This window comes from Chroicocephalus ridibundus, unplaced genomic scaffold (genome assembly GCF_963924245.1).
Source record: "Chroicocephalus ridibundus unplaced genomic scaffold, bChrRid1.1 SCAFFOLD_253, whole genome shotgun sequence".
In the NCBI taxonomy this organism is placed as follows: domain Eukaryota; kingdom Metazoa; phylum Chordata; class Aves; order Charadriiformes; family Laridae; genus Chroicocephalus; species Chroicocephalus ridibundus.
The window spans coordinates 91112-107913 of NW_026961354.1; the positions used below are offsets into that span (position 1 = coordinate 91112).

At 62.9% G+C, this 16802-nt stretch overlaps 2 protein-coding genes across 2 annotated transcripts; one reads left to right on the forward strand and one right to left on the reverse strand.

Annotated features, from left to right (window-relative positions):
* Window positions 1-2480: 2480 nt before the first annotated feature.
* On the forward strand, window positions 2481-5916 carry LOC134509366 (zinc finger protein OZF-like). Its single transcript, XM_063321860.1, has 4 exons — window positions 2481-2831; window positions 3089-3215; window positions 3636-3743; window positions 3925-5916. Exons 2-4 carry the CDS (start codon window positions 3089-3091, stop codon window positions 5127-5129), a joined length of 1440 nt encoding a protein of 479 aa, XP_063177930.1. The 5' UTR covers window positions 2481-2831; the 3' UTR covers window positions 5130-5916.
* Window positions 5917-8355: 2439 nt separating this feature from the next.
* LOC134509361 (zinc finger protein 883-like) lies at window positions 8356-15677 on the reverse strand. The gene is made up of 6 exons (XM_063321846.1): window positions 15573-15677; window positions 13386-13532; window positions 12521-12682; window positions 12137-12263; window positions 11609-11716; window positions 8356-11427 (listed from the first exon to the last, which is right to left on the reverse strand). The coding sequence occupies exons 1-6, from the start codon at window positions 15660-15662 to the stop codon at window positions 10016-10018; spliced, it is 2046 nt and encodes a 681-aa protein (XP_063177916.1). The 5' UTR covers window positions 15663-15677; the 3' UTR covers window positions 8356-10015.
* Between the last annotated feature and the right edge of the window lie 1125 nt (window positions 15678-16802).

Consider the following 16802-nt stretch of genomic DNA (forward strand, 5'->3'; position numbering starts at 1 on the left):
CTGGTTGTAAAGGACCCTTAAGTAAAACTGCAATCCCAACTCTTGGGGCAACAGCAAAGAGCTCTGTGGCCATTCTTGCAACCTAGGGAGTACAACTGGAGGCACTAAGTTGACTCGTGAGTGTCCCTACGTGCCGGAACGCCCCCTTCTGTTACTAGGACGAGATTTGTTCCGTCAAACGAATGCCCGAGTAACCTTTTCTGAGAACTCTGTGCAGCTGCACATCCCTCGTGAGACGGCCTGGGAGGCTCCAATCCGCTTGCTGACGGATGAGACTTTGGAGGAGCCTGAGAACAACATCCCAGCTACGGTACTGAACGTGGTAATCCCTTTGGCGTGGGCTGCAAAGAAACCAGGTAAAGCAAAAACTGTAACCCCAATTAAAATCGAACTTAGACCAGGGGTAAAGCCGGTGGGGGTAAATCGACACCCTGTTAGACGGGAAGCCCGCAAAGGTCTGGAGCCCTTGATAAATACTTTTATAGAGTACGGACTACTTGGAGAACACCAACCTGAATTGAATATTGCTGTTTTACCAGTGAAGAAACTCGCTCTCAAGAGTATAGACTAGGACAGGGTTTCAGAGCCACCCCCCAAGTACCTGTGGCTATACACCCTGCTGTGCCGAATGCTTACACCCTGCTGGCCTCCGGATCTGAAACAAATGCTAATTTACTGTTCTGGACTTGAAAGAGCCTTTCTTTTGTGTTCCAGAACAATCTGCCTTTGAATGGGAAAGTTCCATGATGGGAAGAAAGGCGGAGCTGGGCTGGACTGGGCTCCCTGAGGGATTCACAGCCAGCCCTACCCTGGTGGGTACCTGTTGGCAAAGGAATCAGAGCAATGGGGAAGTGCTAATTACAAGGTGTGGTGGTCACAGGCACAGCGTGAGGAAGGAATCGGTGTAACGCTGTTGCAGCAGGTAGGGGATCTACTAATAGGGGCTGCTGCAGAAAAGACCTGCATTGAAGCCACCACCAGTTTAGTAAATTGTTCAGGTTTAGCGGGTTACAGAGTCTCTCAGAAGGCGGCCCAGGTAGCAAACGGGGAAGTTGGGTATCTGGGTTTCAAGGTATCAAAGCACTTGCAGAAGAGAGAAAAGCGGCTGCATGCAGGGTGGCAGTGCCAAAAACTGAGACGCAACTGAAGGCATGTTTGAGGATGGCTGGATTTGGTCGGGTTTGGATCCCAAAGTTTGTGCTAATAACTAAATCGCTATACAACGCCATCAAAGGACCCGGAGAATTCTTAGAACGGACCCTGGAGTGTTGGAGGCGCTTTGACGAAAGAAAGAAGCAGCTGATGGAAGCCCCATCCCAAGGCCTCCCAGACATGGCAAAGCCCTTCCAACTGTGTGACCACAAAAGACAGCAGGTGGGCTCCGGAGTGGTGACCCAAACGCTTGGAAGTTGGGAGAGGCCAGTGGCTTCCTTTTCAAAGCACCTTGATGAGGTAAGTAAAGGCTGGCCTGCGTGCCTCTGCACCGTGGCGGCTGCGGCTTTGCTGATTCAAGAAGCACGAAAACTCCCCTTGGGGCAGCCTAGAGCGGCGTTGGTCCCACATGCAGCGGCGTCCGTTCTAAATAAGAAGGGACATCTCTGGATTTCTCCCAGCCGATTGGGAAAATACCAGGCCATTTCCGTGAATGCGGCAGACGTAACTGAAGGTGGTGTCCAGATGACATCCAGCCGCTCGGTGACCCACAGCTGAACGAGAGCCTTTGCCGCAGATTGCCTGGCCGCCGTGGGCAGGTCTACGCCAGCTCACCCGGTTTAAAAGCTGAACCGTTGAAAACTGGATTTGGAACTCTACGTGGACGGTAGCAGATTTATGCCCGACGGAGAAAGATAATCGGAGTTCTACGCCCAGAGACGGGGCAAAGCGGTGGCGAGTAAGTGGCGAGGGCAGGCCCTGGGCACGAAGGAGCCGGCCTGGGATCGGGGCGGGGGCGGGGGGGGGAAACGTCCTGGGTCCGGCGGGGACGGGGTTAATCTCCAGCAGAGGCTGGGAGGGGACCCAGCCGGGGGAGGGCTGACCCGAGCTGGCCAAGGGGCTACTCCGTGCCGTGTGACGTCGGGGCCAGCGCGGAGCTGGGGGCGGTGGCCGGGCTGGGGGAGGGACTCGCCGCTCGGGAGCGGGCTGGGCAGCGGGTGGGGAGCGAATGGCGGGGGGTGGCCCTGGCTTTGCTGCTTCTTTCCGCGGAGTCTCTGCTGTTTTCCTCTGCCCTTGGCTGCTCTCTGCAAGAGGCTCGATGCCAGCCCGGGGCTTTGGCCTTTTTCTGCCGCTGCTGCTGCCCTTTCCCCCGGGAGAGGGCAGGTGACTGAGCCGGCGGCCGCCTGGTCCTTTGTTGCCGGCTGGGGCTGAGCCCCGACAGCGACCCTCTTTGGGCAGCTTTTGCTTTCCCCGGGAAACTCTCTTCCTCTCCCCCAAGGGCTTCTTGCCCTTTTGGCCCTCGGTACAAGGGTGAGGAGCGAGCGGGTCCTCGGGGGGAGGGAGCGAGCAGCCGCCCGGTCCCTTGTGTCTGGCTGGGGCTAAAGCAGGAGAGCGACGCTCTTTGGGGGGTCCTTTTCCCGGGGGGGTGGGAGGCTGTGGCTGGAAGGGCAGGCAGCGGCTGGCAGGGAAGTGAAGTTCTGCCCCTCATTTCTTCCTGCAAACGCTGTGCTTGGCAGGGAGCGTCCGTCCTCGCTGCGCCGGTGCGGCTGGTGCCGGGCGGGCATCTGCTGCGGAACGCGGAGCATCCCACCTGCATCTCCCCGGAGAAGGCCTTGTGCGGGCCTCCGTCTCCCCGTGGAGAGCCAGCGGCGCGCCGGGCTCCAGGCTGCTGCGGCAAGGTGGGGGTGAGGGCGAGGGGGCGCCCGCCCCGGCGCTCCCCATCAACCCGTCTGCTCGCCCTGCTCTGCCCTTGCTGAGGGTGTGCAGAGCTGCAGCCGTGGCAGCCCGCGCGCTCCCCACGCGCCCCGGCTGCGGGGACGCCAGGGGCTGGCGTTGCCGCGGTTGGTGGCGTGGGGCAGCAGCGGCAGGATTTGGGCAGAGGCGCTGGGCGAGTGTGCGGGGGAAGGCGCTGAGGCGGGCGTGCTTCTTGCCGCAGATGTCGGTGACGTTCGAGGACGTGGCCATCTACTTCTGCCCCGAGGAGTGGGCCGAGCTGGCGGGCTGGCAGCGGCGGCTCTACCGGGAGGTGATGCTGGAGAACTACCAGGCGGTGGCCTGGCTGGGTGAGGACTGTGTGCGGTGCCGCCGGGCTGGGCTGGAGCTGGAATCGCCCTCTCGAGCTGAGCTGGAGCCCTTGAAAGCCAAAGGCCAGCTGTTGCTGTTGGTGTTGCTGCCCGAGCGCTGCCCGAGCGGTTGGGATTGCAGGTTTTCCCCTGCCCGGCAGCCTCCTGTGGAGAGCGGTGCTGGGAGAGAGAGTGGGCTGGAGTGGTGTTGAGGAGAGCGGAGAGGAATGGCAGAGAGCGGAGTAGAATAAAGCTGACGATGGCGTTGGAGGCGCAGGGCAGGGGGGTGCGAAGGCGTGTGCGGGCAGGGTGAGGAGAGAGGAGCGGAGCGGGGGCAGATGCTGGGCCTGTGGGCAGGGGGAGCCGGTGCCGCTGTGCCGGCAGTGCGGGAGAGGGTGCTTCTCTCTCTTGCCCGCACAGGCTGGTGCGCCGTCAAGCCGGAGATCATCTGCAAGATGGAGCGAGAAGAGACGCCGTGTGTGCCAGAGTGCCCTGGGGCGCGGCGGAGGCACCGCAGCCCTGAGCCAGGTGGGTACCAGGCGGCTGCGGGGGAGCTTGGGGGGTTCCGGCAGCACCATCCCCTTGGCCCCGGCTGCTCCGTGCCCCAGGGAGGGTGGGGGGCTGCTGGGCTGCGCGTGCCACTGCCCGTGGGGAGGGGTCCCGTGTGTCCATGCCATCCCCGGCAGTGACCCCGACCTCTCCTCCCCAGCAGACGGTGATGTCCCGGTGCAGAGGGAGGTCAGTGGTGTCCCAGATGTCCTGATCACACCCACAGCCCTGCTCCCGGGGATGCCTGAGCAGGACAGAAAGCGGTCGCGGGTCCTTAAGGCTAATCTGCTGCTTGCCCAACTCCCATGCAAACCCACGGCCCCCAAGAGCCCCCACACTTGCGCCGAGTGTGGAAAGAGCTTCAGTAAGGTCCAGGACCTGAAGAAGCACCAGCAGATGCACACGGTGGCACGACGCTTCTCCTGCCGGCAGTGCGGCCGCCGCTTTCGGCTGAAGAAGTTCCTGGTGTCGCACCAGAAGGTGCACGGTGGGGAGAAGCGCTTCGGCTGTGTCAACTGTGGCAAGCGCTTTGCTCAGAAGCATCACCTGCTGAGCCACCAGCGAGTGCACACCGGTGAGAAGCCCTTCACCTGCAGCCACTGCGGCCACTGTTTTGGCCACAAGAACAACCTGTTGCGCCACCAGCAGGTCCACATTGATGAGCGCCCATTCCCCTGCACCCGCTGCCCCAAGGCCTTCTGGCACAAAAAGTCCCTCACTCTCCACCAGCGGATCCATGATGGGGAGCACCCCTTCACCTGCCCCTGCTGCCACAAGGCCTTCAGGGACAAGCATGCCGTCACTGTCCACCAGCGGGTCCACACCGGGGAGCGCCCCTTCACCTGCAGCCGTTGCCCCAAGACCTTCAGGGACAAGCATTCCCTCACTATCCACCAGCGGGTCCACACCGGCGAGCGTCCATTTGCCTGTGCCCGCTGTCCCAAGGCCTTCAGGGACAAGAAGACCCTCACCGACCACCAGCGGGTCCACACCGGGGAGCGCCCCTTTGCCTGCACCAGCTGCCCCAAGGTCTTCAGGGAGAAGAAGGCCCTCACCATCCACCAACGGGTCCACACTGGGGAGCGCCCCTTTGCTTGCAGCCGCTGCCCCAAGGCCTTCAGAGATAAGAAGTCCCTCACCATCCACCAGTGGGTCCACAACGGGGAGCGCCCCTTCACCTGCAGCCAGTGCCCCAAGGCCTTCAGGGACAAGCACGCCCTCAACGACCACCAGTGGGTCCACACCGGGGAGAAGCCGTACAAGTGCAGCAATTGTGGCAAGTCCTACAGCCAGAAGCAGCACCTGAAGAGACACCAGCGGGCGCACTGTGGCCCGCCAGTGGTTCCGGAGGGCAGCGAGCGTTAGCGAGGGTGTCCATCCCTGCCAGGGGAGTGGGTGGAGGCCAAACCCTTACAGTGCAGCAGCTGAGAGAAGTGGTTTTGGGACCCCTTGTCCCTTCTTACCAGGGGCTTTCTGCCACCTCTGCCTTCGTCTGGCACCCAGCCGCCTGCCGGCCAGGCCGCCCATGACCACGGGCCTTCCCGGGAGCGGGTGCAGACGGAGGGTGAGCGCTGGGTGGCCAAAAGGCATCGCCCCCACCCCGGGTTCAGCGGCTGCCGTTTGCAGGAGGGTGTGCGGGAAGGAAGGGCTTCGGGCTGCGTTTGTCCTGAGGAGGAAAGCGGTGCCCGGGAGCTTGCCTGCTGCGGGGAGCAGAGACCGGCACGGAGCATCACGCGTGTTTGAGGACCCGTGTAGCCACGGCTGGGAGCCAGCTCCGTCAGACACCTGCGGTGGCCTCGATGAAGTAAAAAGCATCGTGTCTGTGTAAGCGGTGGCTTCAAGCGGTTCCTTGAAGCAGTGTCCGCACCTTTATAAAAGCTTTTGGGAAGGACCACGCAAGTGGTGTGGGCTGATGTGTCCCTGCGGGGAGCAAAGGTGCCGTTCCGTTGCCTGATGGGGCTTGTGGGTGTCACAGCCAGCCACGAGCAGGTGTCTGCACGCGGGTGCGGGGTGTGCCACCACTGCCATGGGGAAGCTGCCACCGCAGTCACTGCGGAGCTGGCACACCATTCAGTGGCCCTCACCTGGGTGTTCCAGAGAATCACAGAATCGTGGGGTTGGCAGGGCCCTCTGGAGCCCATCCCGTCCCACCCCCGGCCAGAGCAGGGTCACCCACAGCAGGTGGCACAGGGACGCCTCCAGGCGGGGTTGGGATGTCTCCAGAGACGGAGACTCCCCCACCTCTCTGGGCAGCCTGTGCCAGGGCTCTGCCACCCTCACGGGAAAGAAGTTCCTCTTCATGTTTAGTGCCACTTGGGTGCCCGGGGGTGTCCGAGCTGCCCAGGGATGGCACGGGGGCACAGGCAGGTGCTCTGCATCCTCCAGGAGATGGACCCAAGGCCAGGCGTGTCCTGGGCACGGCCACCCTCTGCCGGCAGCGCCGGCGGGGAGCGGGGCTCTGCCAGCTGCCGGGACAGCAGGGACTTCAAATGAGGCGGGAGGCAGGGCCGGCCCCTGGCCCGGGAGATGCGCCTGGCCCCGCTCCTCAGCGCTGGAGTCCGGGACACGGGGGCTCCGCGCTCCCACACCACCCGAGGTGCCAGAGCTCGGCTGGAAACAGGCCGGGTTGGCACCGCTGGCCACGCTGCTGGCACCACGCTGTCCCCGAGAGCTGTGCGGGTTGTCGTGCCGTGGGGTCTGGCGTACGGACCCTCCTTTGCTCATCTGCTGCCTCTTCATGCTTTAGTGTCTGTCGTGGTTTAACCCCGTCCGGCAACGAAGCAGCACCCGGCCCCCGACTCGCTGCCCTCCCAGAGGGACGGGGGGAATCGGAAGGGCAGAAGTGAGAAACTCACTCGTGAGATGAATATATTTTAATAATTAAAAAGAAATAATAATAGAAAACGAAAGTGGAAGGAAAAGAGAAAGAAAAAAATAACAGTCAGAGGGAAATAGATTCCGTGGAAGAGAAATGTTGGAAATGCAAACAATTGCTCATCACCAACCGACCGATGCCCAGCCTGTTCCGAGCAGCCGCCCCGCTCCCAGTTTTGCTGCTGAGCACGACGCCCCGTGGTCTGGGATTTCCCTTGGCCAGGGGTATCAGCTGCCCCTGCTGTGTGTCCCCCCCGCCAGCTCCTTGTGCCCCTCAGCCATGAAAGGGACCCCCAGGAGGGGATACCCTGACAACCGGTCCCCTGCCCTCCCCAGTCGTCCCCCATCCCGCTGGACGCCCCCACCACCCCGGTTATTCCCCAGTGCCCGATGCTTGGCCCTGCCCGGCCTCTCCCTGTGTCCCCGCGGGGTCCCTGTGCCAACAGACACGCTTCTGTGTCCCACCTGCCCACGGTCCCCTGCATCGGGCCCTGCCAACACCAGAAGGGCTGGACTCAACCCGAGGTGGGTGCTCAGACCCCCCTCCCCGCCAGGGACACCCCTGCACATCGTCCTCCTGCTCTTCCTGGGTACCAGAGGCCAATTTTTGTGCTGAGAGGAGCTGCCAAAAATCCTATTTTCGTTGCTATTTCTCCCCTTTGCACCGAGCCGGGTGCGACTGTGCTGGGGCAGAGGAGGCGGAGAACTGGGGAGTAAAGTTAAACCCGGGACTTGAGTTGCGCGTTACGGGAATTACTCGAGCAGGAGCCCCTTGTTGGAGCCGGGTGGGAGCAAGGGGAGGAGTTCCCTGCAACGTCAAACCCCGTAACCTGGCCCAAAGGGCCCCGGGCCGGGGATTGGAACGGAAAGACCTTTAAATCGGTGCAACCCGTGGTGTGAGTGGCGTGGTGTAGGGATCGCTGTCGCAGGAACCACCCGCACGGCTGGAGGAGAAGCCTCCCACGAAGCGGTGCCGGCGCAGCAGTGACCCCACCTGAGCTGGCTTCGGTGCCCAGCGACTCCTCGCAGCACCCCACCTCTCCTGCCCTGGGTGGCCCAGAACAGAGGGAGGCCAAAGCCACGCACCAGATGACCTCCGTGGGCGTTCGCGGACACTCTACAGGGGTGGGCCGTGGACTAGGGCAGCGATTCTGTGTACGATATCAAAGGATAGGAAGGGGGACTGTGGTGAACGAGGATGTATATATGATAGTGGGGTTGCGGGAGGCTGTTGGGGACTCTCAGACTGGGTGGTCGTCTGCAGGGCTGGGTGTTGTCCTGGTTTTGGCTGCAGTAGGGTTAATTTCTACGAGAAGCTGGGAAGGGACACAGCTGGGAGAGGGCTGACTCAAGCTGAGCAAGGGATATTCCACACCGGGTGACATTATGCTCATTACAGAGCTGGGGGAGCCGGCCGGTCAAGGTCGGTGAGTGGTTGTGCCTTACTCATTTTTGGACACTTTTATCAGTATTATTTTTGTTGTTTTCCTCTTTCCTTCGCTGTTGTCTTAAACTGTCTTTACTCCAACCCACGAGTTTTGCCTTTTTCTTCTGATTCTCCTCCCCATCCAGCTGGGGCGCGGAGGGGAGAGTGAGTGCACAGCCGCCTGCTTCTCTCCTGCCAGGGGGGATAAAGCACGACAGTCCTTTTTGGCACCCAACGCGTGGCGCTCTGCGACAGGTTGAGACAGCGACACATCTGACCAGAGTGTGTTAGAACAAATTCGTTATACGCATTTATTATATTAGTTAAATAGCCACTGGTCACAACGTTGCTTTGTTTGTCCCCATGGTTGCGTTCCGTGAATTCTTACGTGCTCTGTGTATTCCTGGCAGTGCTGTTGAGCACCTCTGGGAGAGGGATCGGGATCCTCATTTTGCTGTCCTGTGTAACGTCGACTTATGATAACAGCACTGTTTGTGAGGTTCGGTTGGTACGTGCATGTGGCATTGCTGTCCTGCCCGTTCCTCGGGTGCCACCTCTCGGAATTTATTAATAATCGCACCCAGTCCAGGTGGGAAACAACGGAGGATACTTTCCCCAGATCTTCTGCCTGCCTTTTTTCCTTCTGGCCAGGCACGGCAGCTTTTAAGAATTTTATTTATGCTCAGGTGCCTGCATGATCCTGCTGCTGTGTCTCTTGAACGGGCTTCAGTTCTCTTCGTAAGAGATGACACAAACCAGGGCCGTTGTAAGAACAGGAGGAAGAGGTAGAACCAGAGATAATCACCCGATCCCTCTCCCTGAGCGAGCTGCGAGATACGCAAAAAGATTTCAGCCACTATCCAGGCAAGCACGTTGTCCCCTGGCTGCTCCGATGCCGGGATAATGGGGCCAGTAGCCTGGAATTAGAGGGTCACAGCCAGGTCGGCTGACCCACTCCAGCCAAACAGGTATTCAATAGCAGGGCAGGCGGGCAGGAATCGCCGCTGGGGGACAGGCTGGGTTCCGTTGGTGAGCAGCTGTGTGTCAATCACGGGTTTTATATTCCTCTATCGGTATTATTGTTGGTGCTTTCCTTTTTCCTTTGCTGTTCTGTTAGACTCTCTTTATCTCAAGCCACAAGTTTTGCCTTTTTCTTCTGATTCTTGCACGGCCCACACCACTTGCGTGGTCCTTCCCAAAAGCTTTTATAAAGGTGCGGACACTGCTTCAAGGAACCGCTTGAAGCCACCGCTTACACAGACACGATGCTTTTTACTTCATCGAGGCCACCGCCGGTGTCTGACGGAGCTGGCTCCCAGCCGTGGCTACACGGGTCCTCAAACACGCGTGATGCTCCGCGCCGGTCTCTGCTCCCCGCAGCAGGCAAGCTCCCGGGCACCGCTTTCCTCCTCAGGACAAACGCAGCCCGAAGCCCTTCCTTCCCGCACACCCTCCTGCAAACGGCAGCCGCTGAACCCGGGGTGGGGGCGATGCCTTTTGGCCACCCAGCGCTCACCCTCCGTCTGCACCCGCTCCCGGGAAGGCCCGTGGTCACGGGCGGCCTGGCCGGCAGGCGGCTGGGTGCCAGGACAAGGCGGAGGTGGCAGAAACTCCCCGGCAAGGAGGGATGAGGGGACCCACAGCTCCCACGGCGAGGGACGGCGATCCAGGGCGAGCCGCAGGCCCCTCAGCAGCAGACGCGGCGGGCGCTGGGTTGTGGGCTGGGGCTCCCGTGGGTGTGCTGGTCAGCCAGCACGACCCCCTGCTTCCAACACTGCTTCTCCCACCTGCATCACTGGGAGGGCTTGGCCTCCGCCTGCCCCCTCCATGGGGACGGACCTCCCCCGTTCTGCAGGCTGCCGTCAGGCACCGCCGGGGAGCCCCGGTGCACGCGCTGGTGGCGACAAAGGCTTTGCTTCTCTCTGTAAGCCTTACCGCACCCGCTGCGCTTTCAGGGCTTCTCGCCGGCGTGGACCCGCTGGTGTTTGGTGAGGGCTGACATGTCCCTGAAGGCCTTGGGGCAGCGGGTGCAGGCGAAGGGGCGCTCCCCGGTGTGGACTCGCTGGTGTTTGGTGAGGACCCTCTTCTGCCTGAAGGCCTTGGGGCAACGGTCGCAGGCAAAGGGGAGCTCCCCAGTGTGGACCCGCTCGTGGACGGTGAGGGACTGCTTGTACTTGAAGGTCTTCGAGCAGCTGCTGCACGCGAACGGGCGCGCTGTGGTGTGGACCTGCTGGTGCCTGGTGAGGGAATTCTTCAGAGTGAAGGCCTTGGGACACTGGGCACAGGCGAAAGGGCGCTCGCCGGTGTGGATCTGCTTGTGGGCGCTGAGGGTCGACTGCTCCCTGAAGGCCTTGGGGCAGCTGTTGCAGGGAAAGGGGAGCTCCCCGGTGTGAACTCGCTGGTGTCTGGTGAGCGCCTGTTTGCCCGTGTAGGCCTTGGGGCAGTGGGGGCAGGTGAACGGGAGCTCCCCAGTGTGGACACGCTGGTGGACGGTGAGCTTCTGTTTCTCCTTGAATGTCTTGGGGCAGCTGTCGCAGGCAAAGGGGCGCTCCTCAGTGTGGACGCGTTGGTGGACGGTGAGGCCCGACCGGTCCCTGAAGGCCTTGGGGCAGCGGATGCAGGCGAAGGGGCGCTCCCCGGTGTGGAGCCGCTGGTGGACGGTGAGGGCTGACCGGTCCCTGAAGGCCTTGGGGCAGTGGGCGCAGGTGAAGCGACGCTCCCCGGTGTGGACATGCTGGTGGTTGGTGAGGGTCTTCTTGTCCTTGAAGGCCTTGGGGCAGTGGGCGCAGGCGAACGGGCGCTCCCCGCTGTGGACCCACAGCTGTTTGGTGTGGCTCTGTTCATACCCGAAGGCCTTGGGGCAGCTGTTGCAGGGCAATGGGTCATCCCCCATGTGGACCCGCTGGTGGCGGACCAGGCTGTTCTTGTGGATAAAACAGCGGCCACAGCAGCCACAGGCAAAGGGCTTCTCGCCAGAGTGCACTCGCTGGTGGCTCAGCAGGTCACGCTTCTGAGCATAGCGCTTGCCGCATTCCGTGCAGCCAAAGGGCTTCTTCCCGCTGTGCACCTTCTGGTGGGACACCAGGAACTGCTTCAGCCGAAAGCGGCGGCCGCACTGCCAGCAGGAGAAGGGCCGTGCACCCGTGTGCGTCTGCTGGTGCTTCTTCAGGTCCTGGATCTTGCCGAAGCTCTTCCCACACTTGGTGCAGGCGTGGGGGCTCTTGCTGGCCAGAGGGGTGCGGGGGGCCCGAGTTGGCAGTACCTTGGCTGGGAGGCCCCCGGACTGTCTTCCACCCCGCTCATGGTCTGGCAGCCCCCCGGGGACCTCCCCATCCTCCCTCCGCATCGGGACGTCACCGTCTGCTGGGGAGGAGAGGTCGGGGTCACTGCCGGGGATGGCATGGACACACGGGACCCCTCCCCACGGGCAGTGGCACGCGCAGCCCAGCAGCCCCCCACCCTCCCTGGGGCACGGAGCAGCCGGGGCCAAGGGGATGGTGCTGCCGGAACCCCCCAAGCTCCCACGCAGCCGCCTGGTACCCACCTGGCTCAGGGCTGCGGTGCCTCCGCCGCGCCCCAGGGCACTCTGGCACACACGGCGTCTCTTCTCGCTCCATCTTGCAGATGATCTCCGGCTTGACGGCGCACCAGCCTGTGCGGGCAAGAGAGAGAAGCACCCTCTCCCGCACTGCCGGCACAGCGGCACCGGCTCCCCCTGCCCACAGGCCCAGCATCTGCCCCCGCTCCGCTCCTCTCTCCTCACCCTGCCCGCACACGCCTTCGCACCCCCCTGCCCTGCGCCTCCAACGCCATCGTCAGCTTTATTCTACTCCGCTCTCTGCCATTCCTCTCCGCTCTCCTCAACACCACTCCAGCCCACTCTCTCTCCCAGCACCGCTCTCCACAGGAGGCTGCCGGGCAGGGGAAAACCTGCAATCCCAACCGCTCGGGCAGCGCTCGGGCAGCAACACCAACAGCAACAGCTGGCCTTTGGCTTTCAAGGGCTCCAGCTCAGCTCGAGAGGGCGATTCCAGCTCCAGCCCAGCCCGGCGGCACCGCACACAGTCCTCACCCAGCCAGGCCACCGCCTGGTAGTTCTCCAGCATCACCTCCCGGTAGAGCCGCCGCTGCCAGCCCGCCAGCTCGGCCCACTCCTCGGGGCAGAAGTAGATGGCCACGTCCTCGAACGTCACCGACATCTGCGGCAAGAAGCACGCCCGCCTCAGCGCCTTCCCCCGCACACTCGCCCAGCGCCTCTGCCCAAATCCTGCCGCTGCTGCCCCACGCCACCAACCGCGGCAACGCCAGCCCCTGGCGTCCCCGCAGCCGGGGCGCGTGGGGAGCGCGCGGGCTGCCACGGCTGCAGCTCTGCACACCCTCAGCAAGGGCAGAGCAGGGCGAGCAGACGGGTTGATGGGGAGCGCCGGGGCGGGCGCCCCCTCGCCCTCACCCCCACCTTGCCGCAGCAGCCTGGAGCCCGGCGCGCCGCTGGCTCTCCACGGGGAGACGGAGGCCCGCACAAGGCCTTCTCCGGGGAGATGCAGGTGGGATGCTCCGCGTTCCGCAGCAGATGCCCGCCCGGCACCAGCCGCACCGGCGCAGCGAGGACGGACGCTCCCTGCCAAGCACAGCGTTTGCAGGAAGAAATGAGGGGCAGAACTTCACTTCCCTGCCAGCCGCTGCCTGCCCTTCCAGCCACAGCCTCCCACCCCCCCGGGAAAAGGACCCCCCAAAGAGCGTCGCTCTCCTGCTTTAGCCCCAGCCAGACACAAGGGACCGGGCGGCTGCTCGCTCCCTCCCCCCGAGGACCCGCTCGCTCCTCACCCTTGTACCGAGGGCCAAAAGGGCAAGAAGCCCTTGGGGGAGAGGAAGAGAGTTTCCCGGGGAAAGCAAAAGCTGCCCAAAGAGGGTCGCTGTCGGGGCTCAGCCCCAGCCGGCAACAAAGGACCAGGCGGCCGCCGGCTCAGTCACCTGCCCTCCCCCGGGGGAAAGGGCAGCAGCAGCGGCAGAAAAAGGCCAAAGCCCCGGGCTGGCATCGAGCCTCTTGCAGAGAGCAGCCAAGGGCAGAGGAAAACAGCAGAGACTCCGCGGAAAGAAGCAGCAAAGCCAGGGCCACCCCCCGCCATTCGCTCCCCACCCGCTGCCCAGCCCGCTCCCAAGCAGGACTTGGGGGTACTCGTGGATGACAAGCTGGACATGAACCAGCAATGTGCGCTCGCAGCCCCGAAGGCCAATCGCATCCTGGGCTGCGTCAGAAGAACCGTGGCCAGCAGATCCAGAGAGGGGATTCTCCCCCTCTACTCTGCTCTCGTGAGACCCACCTGGAGTGCTGTGTCCAGCTCCGGAGCCCTCAGCACACGAAGGACATGGACCTGTTGGAGCGGGTCCAGCGGAGGGCCATGAAGATGATCCGAGGGCTGGAGCCCCTCTGCTGTGGGGACAGGCTGAGAGCGTTGGGGGTGTTTAGCCTGGAGAAGAGAAGGCTCTGGGGAGACCTTCCAGCCCCGTCCAGTCCCTCAAGGGGCTCCAGGAAAGCTGGGAAGGGGCTGTTTGACAGGGCATGGAGCGACAGGCCGAGGGGCGATGGTTTCAACTAGAGCAGGGCAGGGTTAGATCAGCCATGAGGAAGAAGTTCTTTACACCGAGGGTGGTGAGACACTGGCCCACGTTGCCCAGAGAGGGGGTGGAGGCCCCATCCCTGGAGACAGTCAAGGCCAGGCTGGATGGGGCTCTGAGCGACCTGATCCAGTTGAAGATGTCCCTGCCGACTGCAGGGGGCTGGACTAGGTGGCCTTTAGAGGTCCCTTCCAACCCAACACGTTCTATGATTCTAAGTCCCTCCCCCACCCCAGCTCTATACTGGGAATGATGTCACATGGTATGGAGCAGCTCCTTGGCCAGCTCATCACATGGCACGGAGTAGCCCCTTGGCCAGCTCGGGTCAGCCCTCCCCCGGCTGGGGTCTGCTGAAAATTAACCCCGTCCCCGCCAAACCCAGGACATTTCCCACCCCTGATCCCACGCCGGCTCCTTCATGCCCAGGGCCTGCCCTTGCCACTTACTCGCCACCGCTTTGCCCCGTCTTTGATACTCTCCTGCTTTCGGCTGGATGCACGTTCCAAATCACACTCCGAGTGTAACCCTCTCTACCAAGTGACCCCGAAGAATGACTTTACAGCTTTGATGAAACCGAGGAAACTTGCCGTGGTGATGGGACCAGAACTGGCTTCGGCAGTTGGTGCCCAGCAACCTCCTGGAGATGGACATCTTCAACCCACGGACCGTGGGCACCAGCAGATACACCAGCCACGAGCTCCGGATACCGTGTGTAACATCCCAACGCCACACGCCATCCCTCCTGCCCTGAGAGACTGTTCTGACAGAGGGAGCCCAAAGCCACGGGCTGAATGAACTCAACAGACACTGTGGAGGGATGGCCCACGGACGGAGGGGGTGACAGCTGTGTCTGCATGTGTGCGTATATAGAACCACAGAATCGCCCGGGTTGGAAGGGACCTTTGAGATCATCGAGTCCTACCATCAACCTGACTCTGACAAAAACCATCACTAAACCAGATCTTTAAGCGCCAGGTCTGCCCGGCTTTAAATCCCCCCAGGGATGGCGACTCCCCCACTGCCCTGGGCAGCCTCTTCCAACGCTTGACAGCCCTTTCAGTGAAGAAATTTTCGTAATATCCATCTTGAACCTCCCCTGGCACAACTTGAGGCTGTTTCCTCTTGTCCCATGGCCTGTTCCTTGGGAGAAGAGCCCGACCCCCCCTGGCTGCCCCCTCCTTTCAGGGAGCTGCGGAGAGCGAGAAGGTCTCCCCTCAGCCCCCTTTTCTCCAGGCTGAACCCCCCCAGCTCCCTCAGCCGCTCCCCGGAGACAGGGCAAAGTGGTGGCGAGTAAGTGGCGTGGGCAGGCCCTGGGCACGAAGGAGCCGGCCTGGGATCGGGGGGGGGGGGGGGAAACGTCCTGGGTCCGGCGGGGACGGGGTTAATCTCCAGCAGAGGCTGGGAGGGGACCCAGCCGGGGGAGGGCTGACCCGAGCTGGCCAAGGGGCTACTCCGTGCCGTGTGACGTCGGGGCCAGCGCGGAGCTGGGGGCGGTGGCCGGGGGGGTGTGATATTGCCGGGCACAAACTGGAGCAGAGGAAATTCCCTACGGACAGGAGGAAAAAACCCCTTTGCGCCGAGAGCGGCGGAGCTCGGGCAGAGGACACCCAGAGGGGCCGCGGCGTCTCCCGCCCGGACTCGGCCCCGCGCCCGCTGCCGGGGGCGACCCCGCATCGGCGGGGGGTGGGCGCGGGGGAGGGCAGGCGGCCCCGCCGGAGCGCTGGGCCAGGCCCCGGGCGGGCGGAGGGAAGGCGGCCCCGCGCAGCGCCCGCCGGCAGGAGACGCCCCCGGGCCGGGCTCCGCCGAGCGCCGCATCGCCGGGACGCGGCCGGGGAACCCCTATCCCCGGGGCGACCCAGGGGGACCCCGCCCGCCCGCCGGCCGCGCCGTACCTGCCCGCCGCCGCCACGGCCGCTCCGCCCGCCGCCGGCCCGCCCCCCTCGGCCCCTATTGGCCGGCCCGCCCCGCCGCTCCGCTCCCATTGGGCGAGGCGGACGCTCGTCTCGACCTTCCCGGGAGTCACCTGACCCCGCCCCCCCCCGAGTCTGGCATCACCCGCTGCGGCGCACCCGGTCACGTGTCCCCGGGGGGGGGGTCACATGACGATCCGTCCGTCAGGTTCCCCCGGGCTCTGGCGTGGCTTCGGCTCGTAAATGCCCTCGCCGGTAATTAGTGGCCCAAATGGGGTTTTTTCCACGGGCAGGACGTGGGGCGCCACCCGCCGGCAACGGCAAGGGCGCGGCGTGGCCGGCGTCGGGGTATCGCAGCGGTTTCGGGTGATGTTCTCCCCCGTCGGTAAAACAAGGCCTTACCCGCGCGCTCGTGTCAGTCCCGGGGCACGAGCTGCGAGCCGTTGGAACGACCTGTAGTAGACAGTAGATTGTAGTAGAGAGCAAATTATCCGTGAGCCAGCAGTGTGCCCTTGTCGCCAAGAAGGCCAATGGCATCCTGGGCTGCATAGGGAAGAGTGTGGCCAGTAGGTCGAGGGAGGTCACTCTCCCCCTCTGCTCTGCACTGGTGAGGCCACAACTGGAGTACGGTGTCCAGTTCTGGGCTCCCCAGTTCAAGAGGGACAGGGAACTACTGGAGCGAGTCCAGCGAAGGGCAACAAAGATGATTATGGGACTGGAGCACCTCCCTGATGAGGAAAGGCTGAGAGAGCTGGGACTCTTTAGCCTGGAGAAGAGAAGGTTGAGGGGGGACCTGATTAATGTTGACAAGTATCTAAAGGGTGGGTTGAAGGAGGATGGTGCCAGACTCTTTTCAATGGTTCCCAGCGACAGGACAAGGGGCAATGGGCACAAGCTGGAACATAGGAAGTTCCGTTCAAATACACGGAAAAACTTCTTTATGGTGGGGGCGACAGAGCCCTGGGACAGGCTGCCCAGGGAGGGTGTGGAGTCCCCTTCTCTGGAGACTTTCAAGCCCCGCCTGGACGCAGCCCTGAGTGACGTGCTCTGGGCAGTCCTGCTTTAGCAGGGGGGTGGGACGTGGTGATCTCTAGAGGTCCCTTCCAACTCTGAAGATTCCGTGATTCCGTGACCTCTCCGGTTCGTACAATCACAGCACGGTTTGGGTTGGAAGGGACCTTAAAGATCATCCAGTTCCACCCCCCTGCCCAG

Excerpts from the sequence above, each read along its gene's own strand:
- LOC134509366 (XM_063321860.1), top strand. The coding sequence starts at position 3,089 with ATGTCGGTGACGTTCGAGGACGTGGCCATCTACTTCTGCCCCGAGGAG. Across the intron at positions 3,216-3,635 it reads CCAGGCGGTGGCCTGGCTGG|GCTGGTGCGCCGTCAAGCCG; the intron begins GTGAGGACTGTG and ends TTGCCCGCACAG. Across the intron at positions 3,744-3,924 it reads GCACCGCAGCCCTGAGCCAG|CAGACGGTGATGTCCCGGTG; the intron begins GTGGGTACCAGG and ends TCTCCTCCCCAG.
- LOC134509361 (XM_063321846.1), bottom strand. The coding sequence starts at position 15,662 with ATGGGAGCGGAGCGGCGGGGCGGGCCGGCCAATAGGGGCCGAGGGGGG. Across the intron at positions 12,683-13,385 it reads AGCTGGACACAGCACTCCAG|GGAGCGTCCGTCCTCGCTGC; the intron begins GTGGGTCTCACG and ends TGTGCTTGGCAG. Across the intron at positions 11,717-12,136 it reads CCAGGCGGTGGCCTGGCTGG|GCTGGTGCGCCGTCAAGCCG; the intron begins GTGAGGACTGTG and ends TTGCCCGCACAG.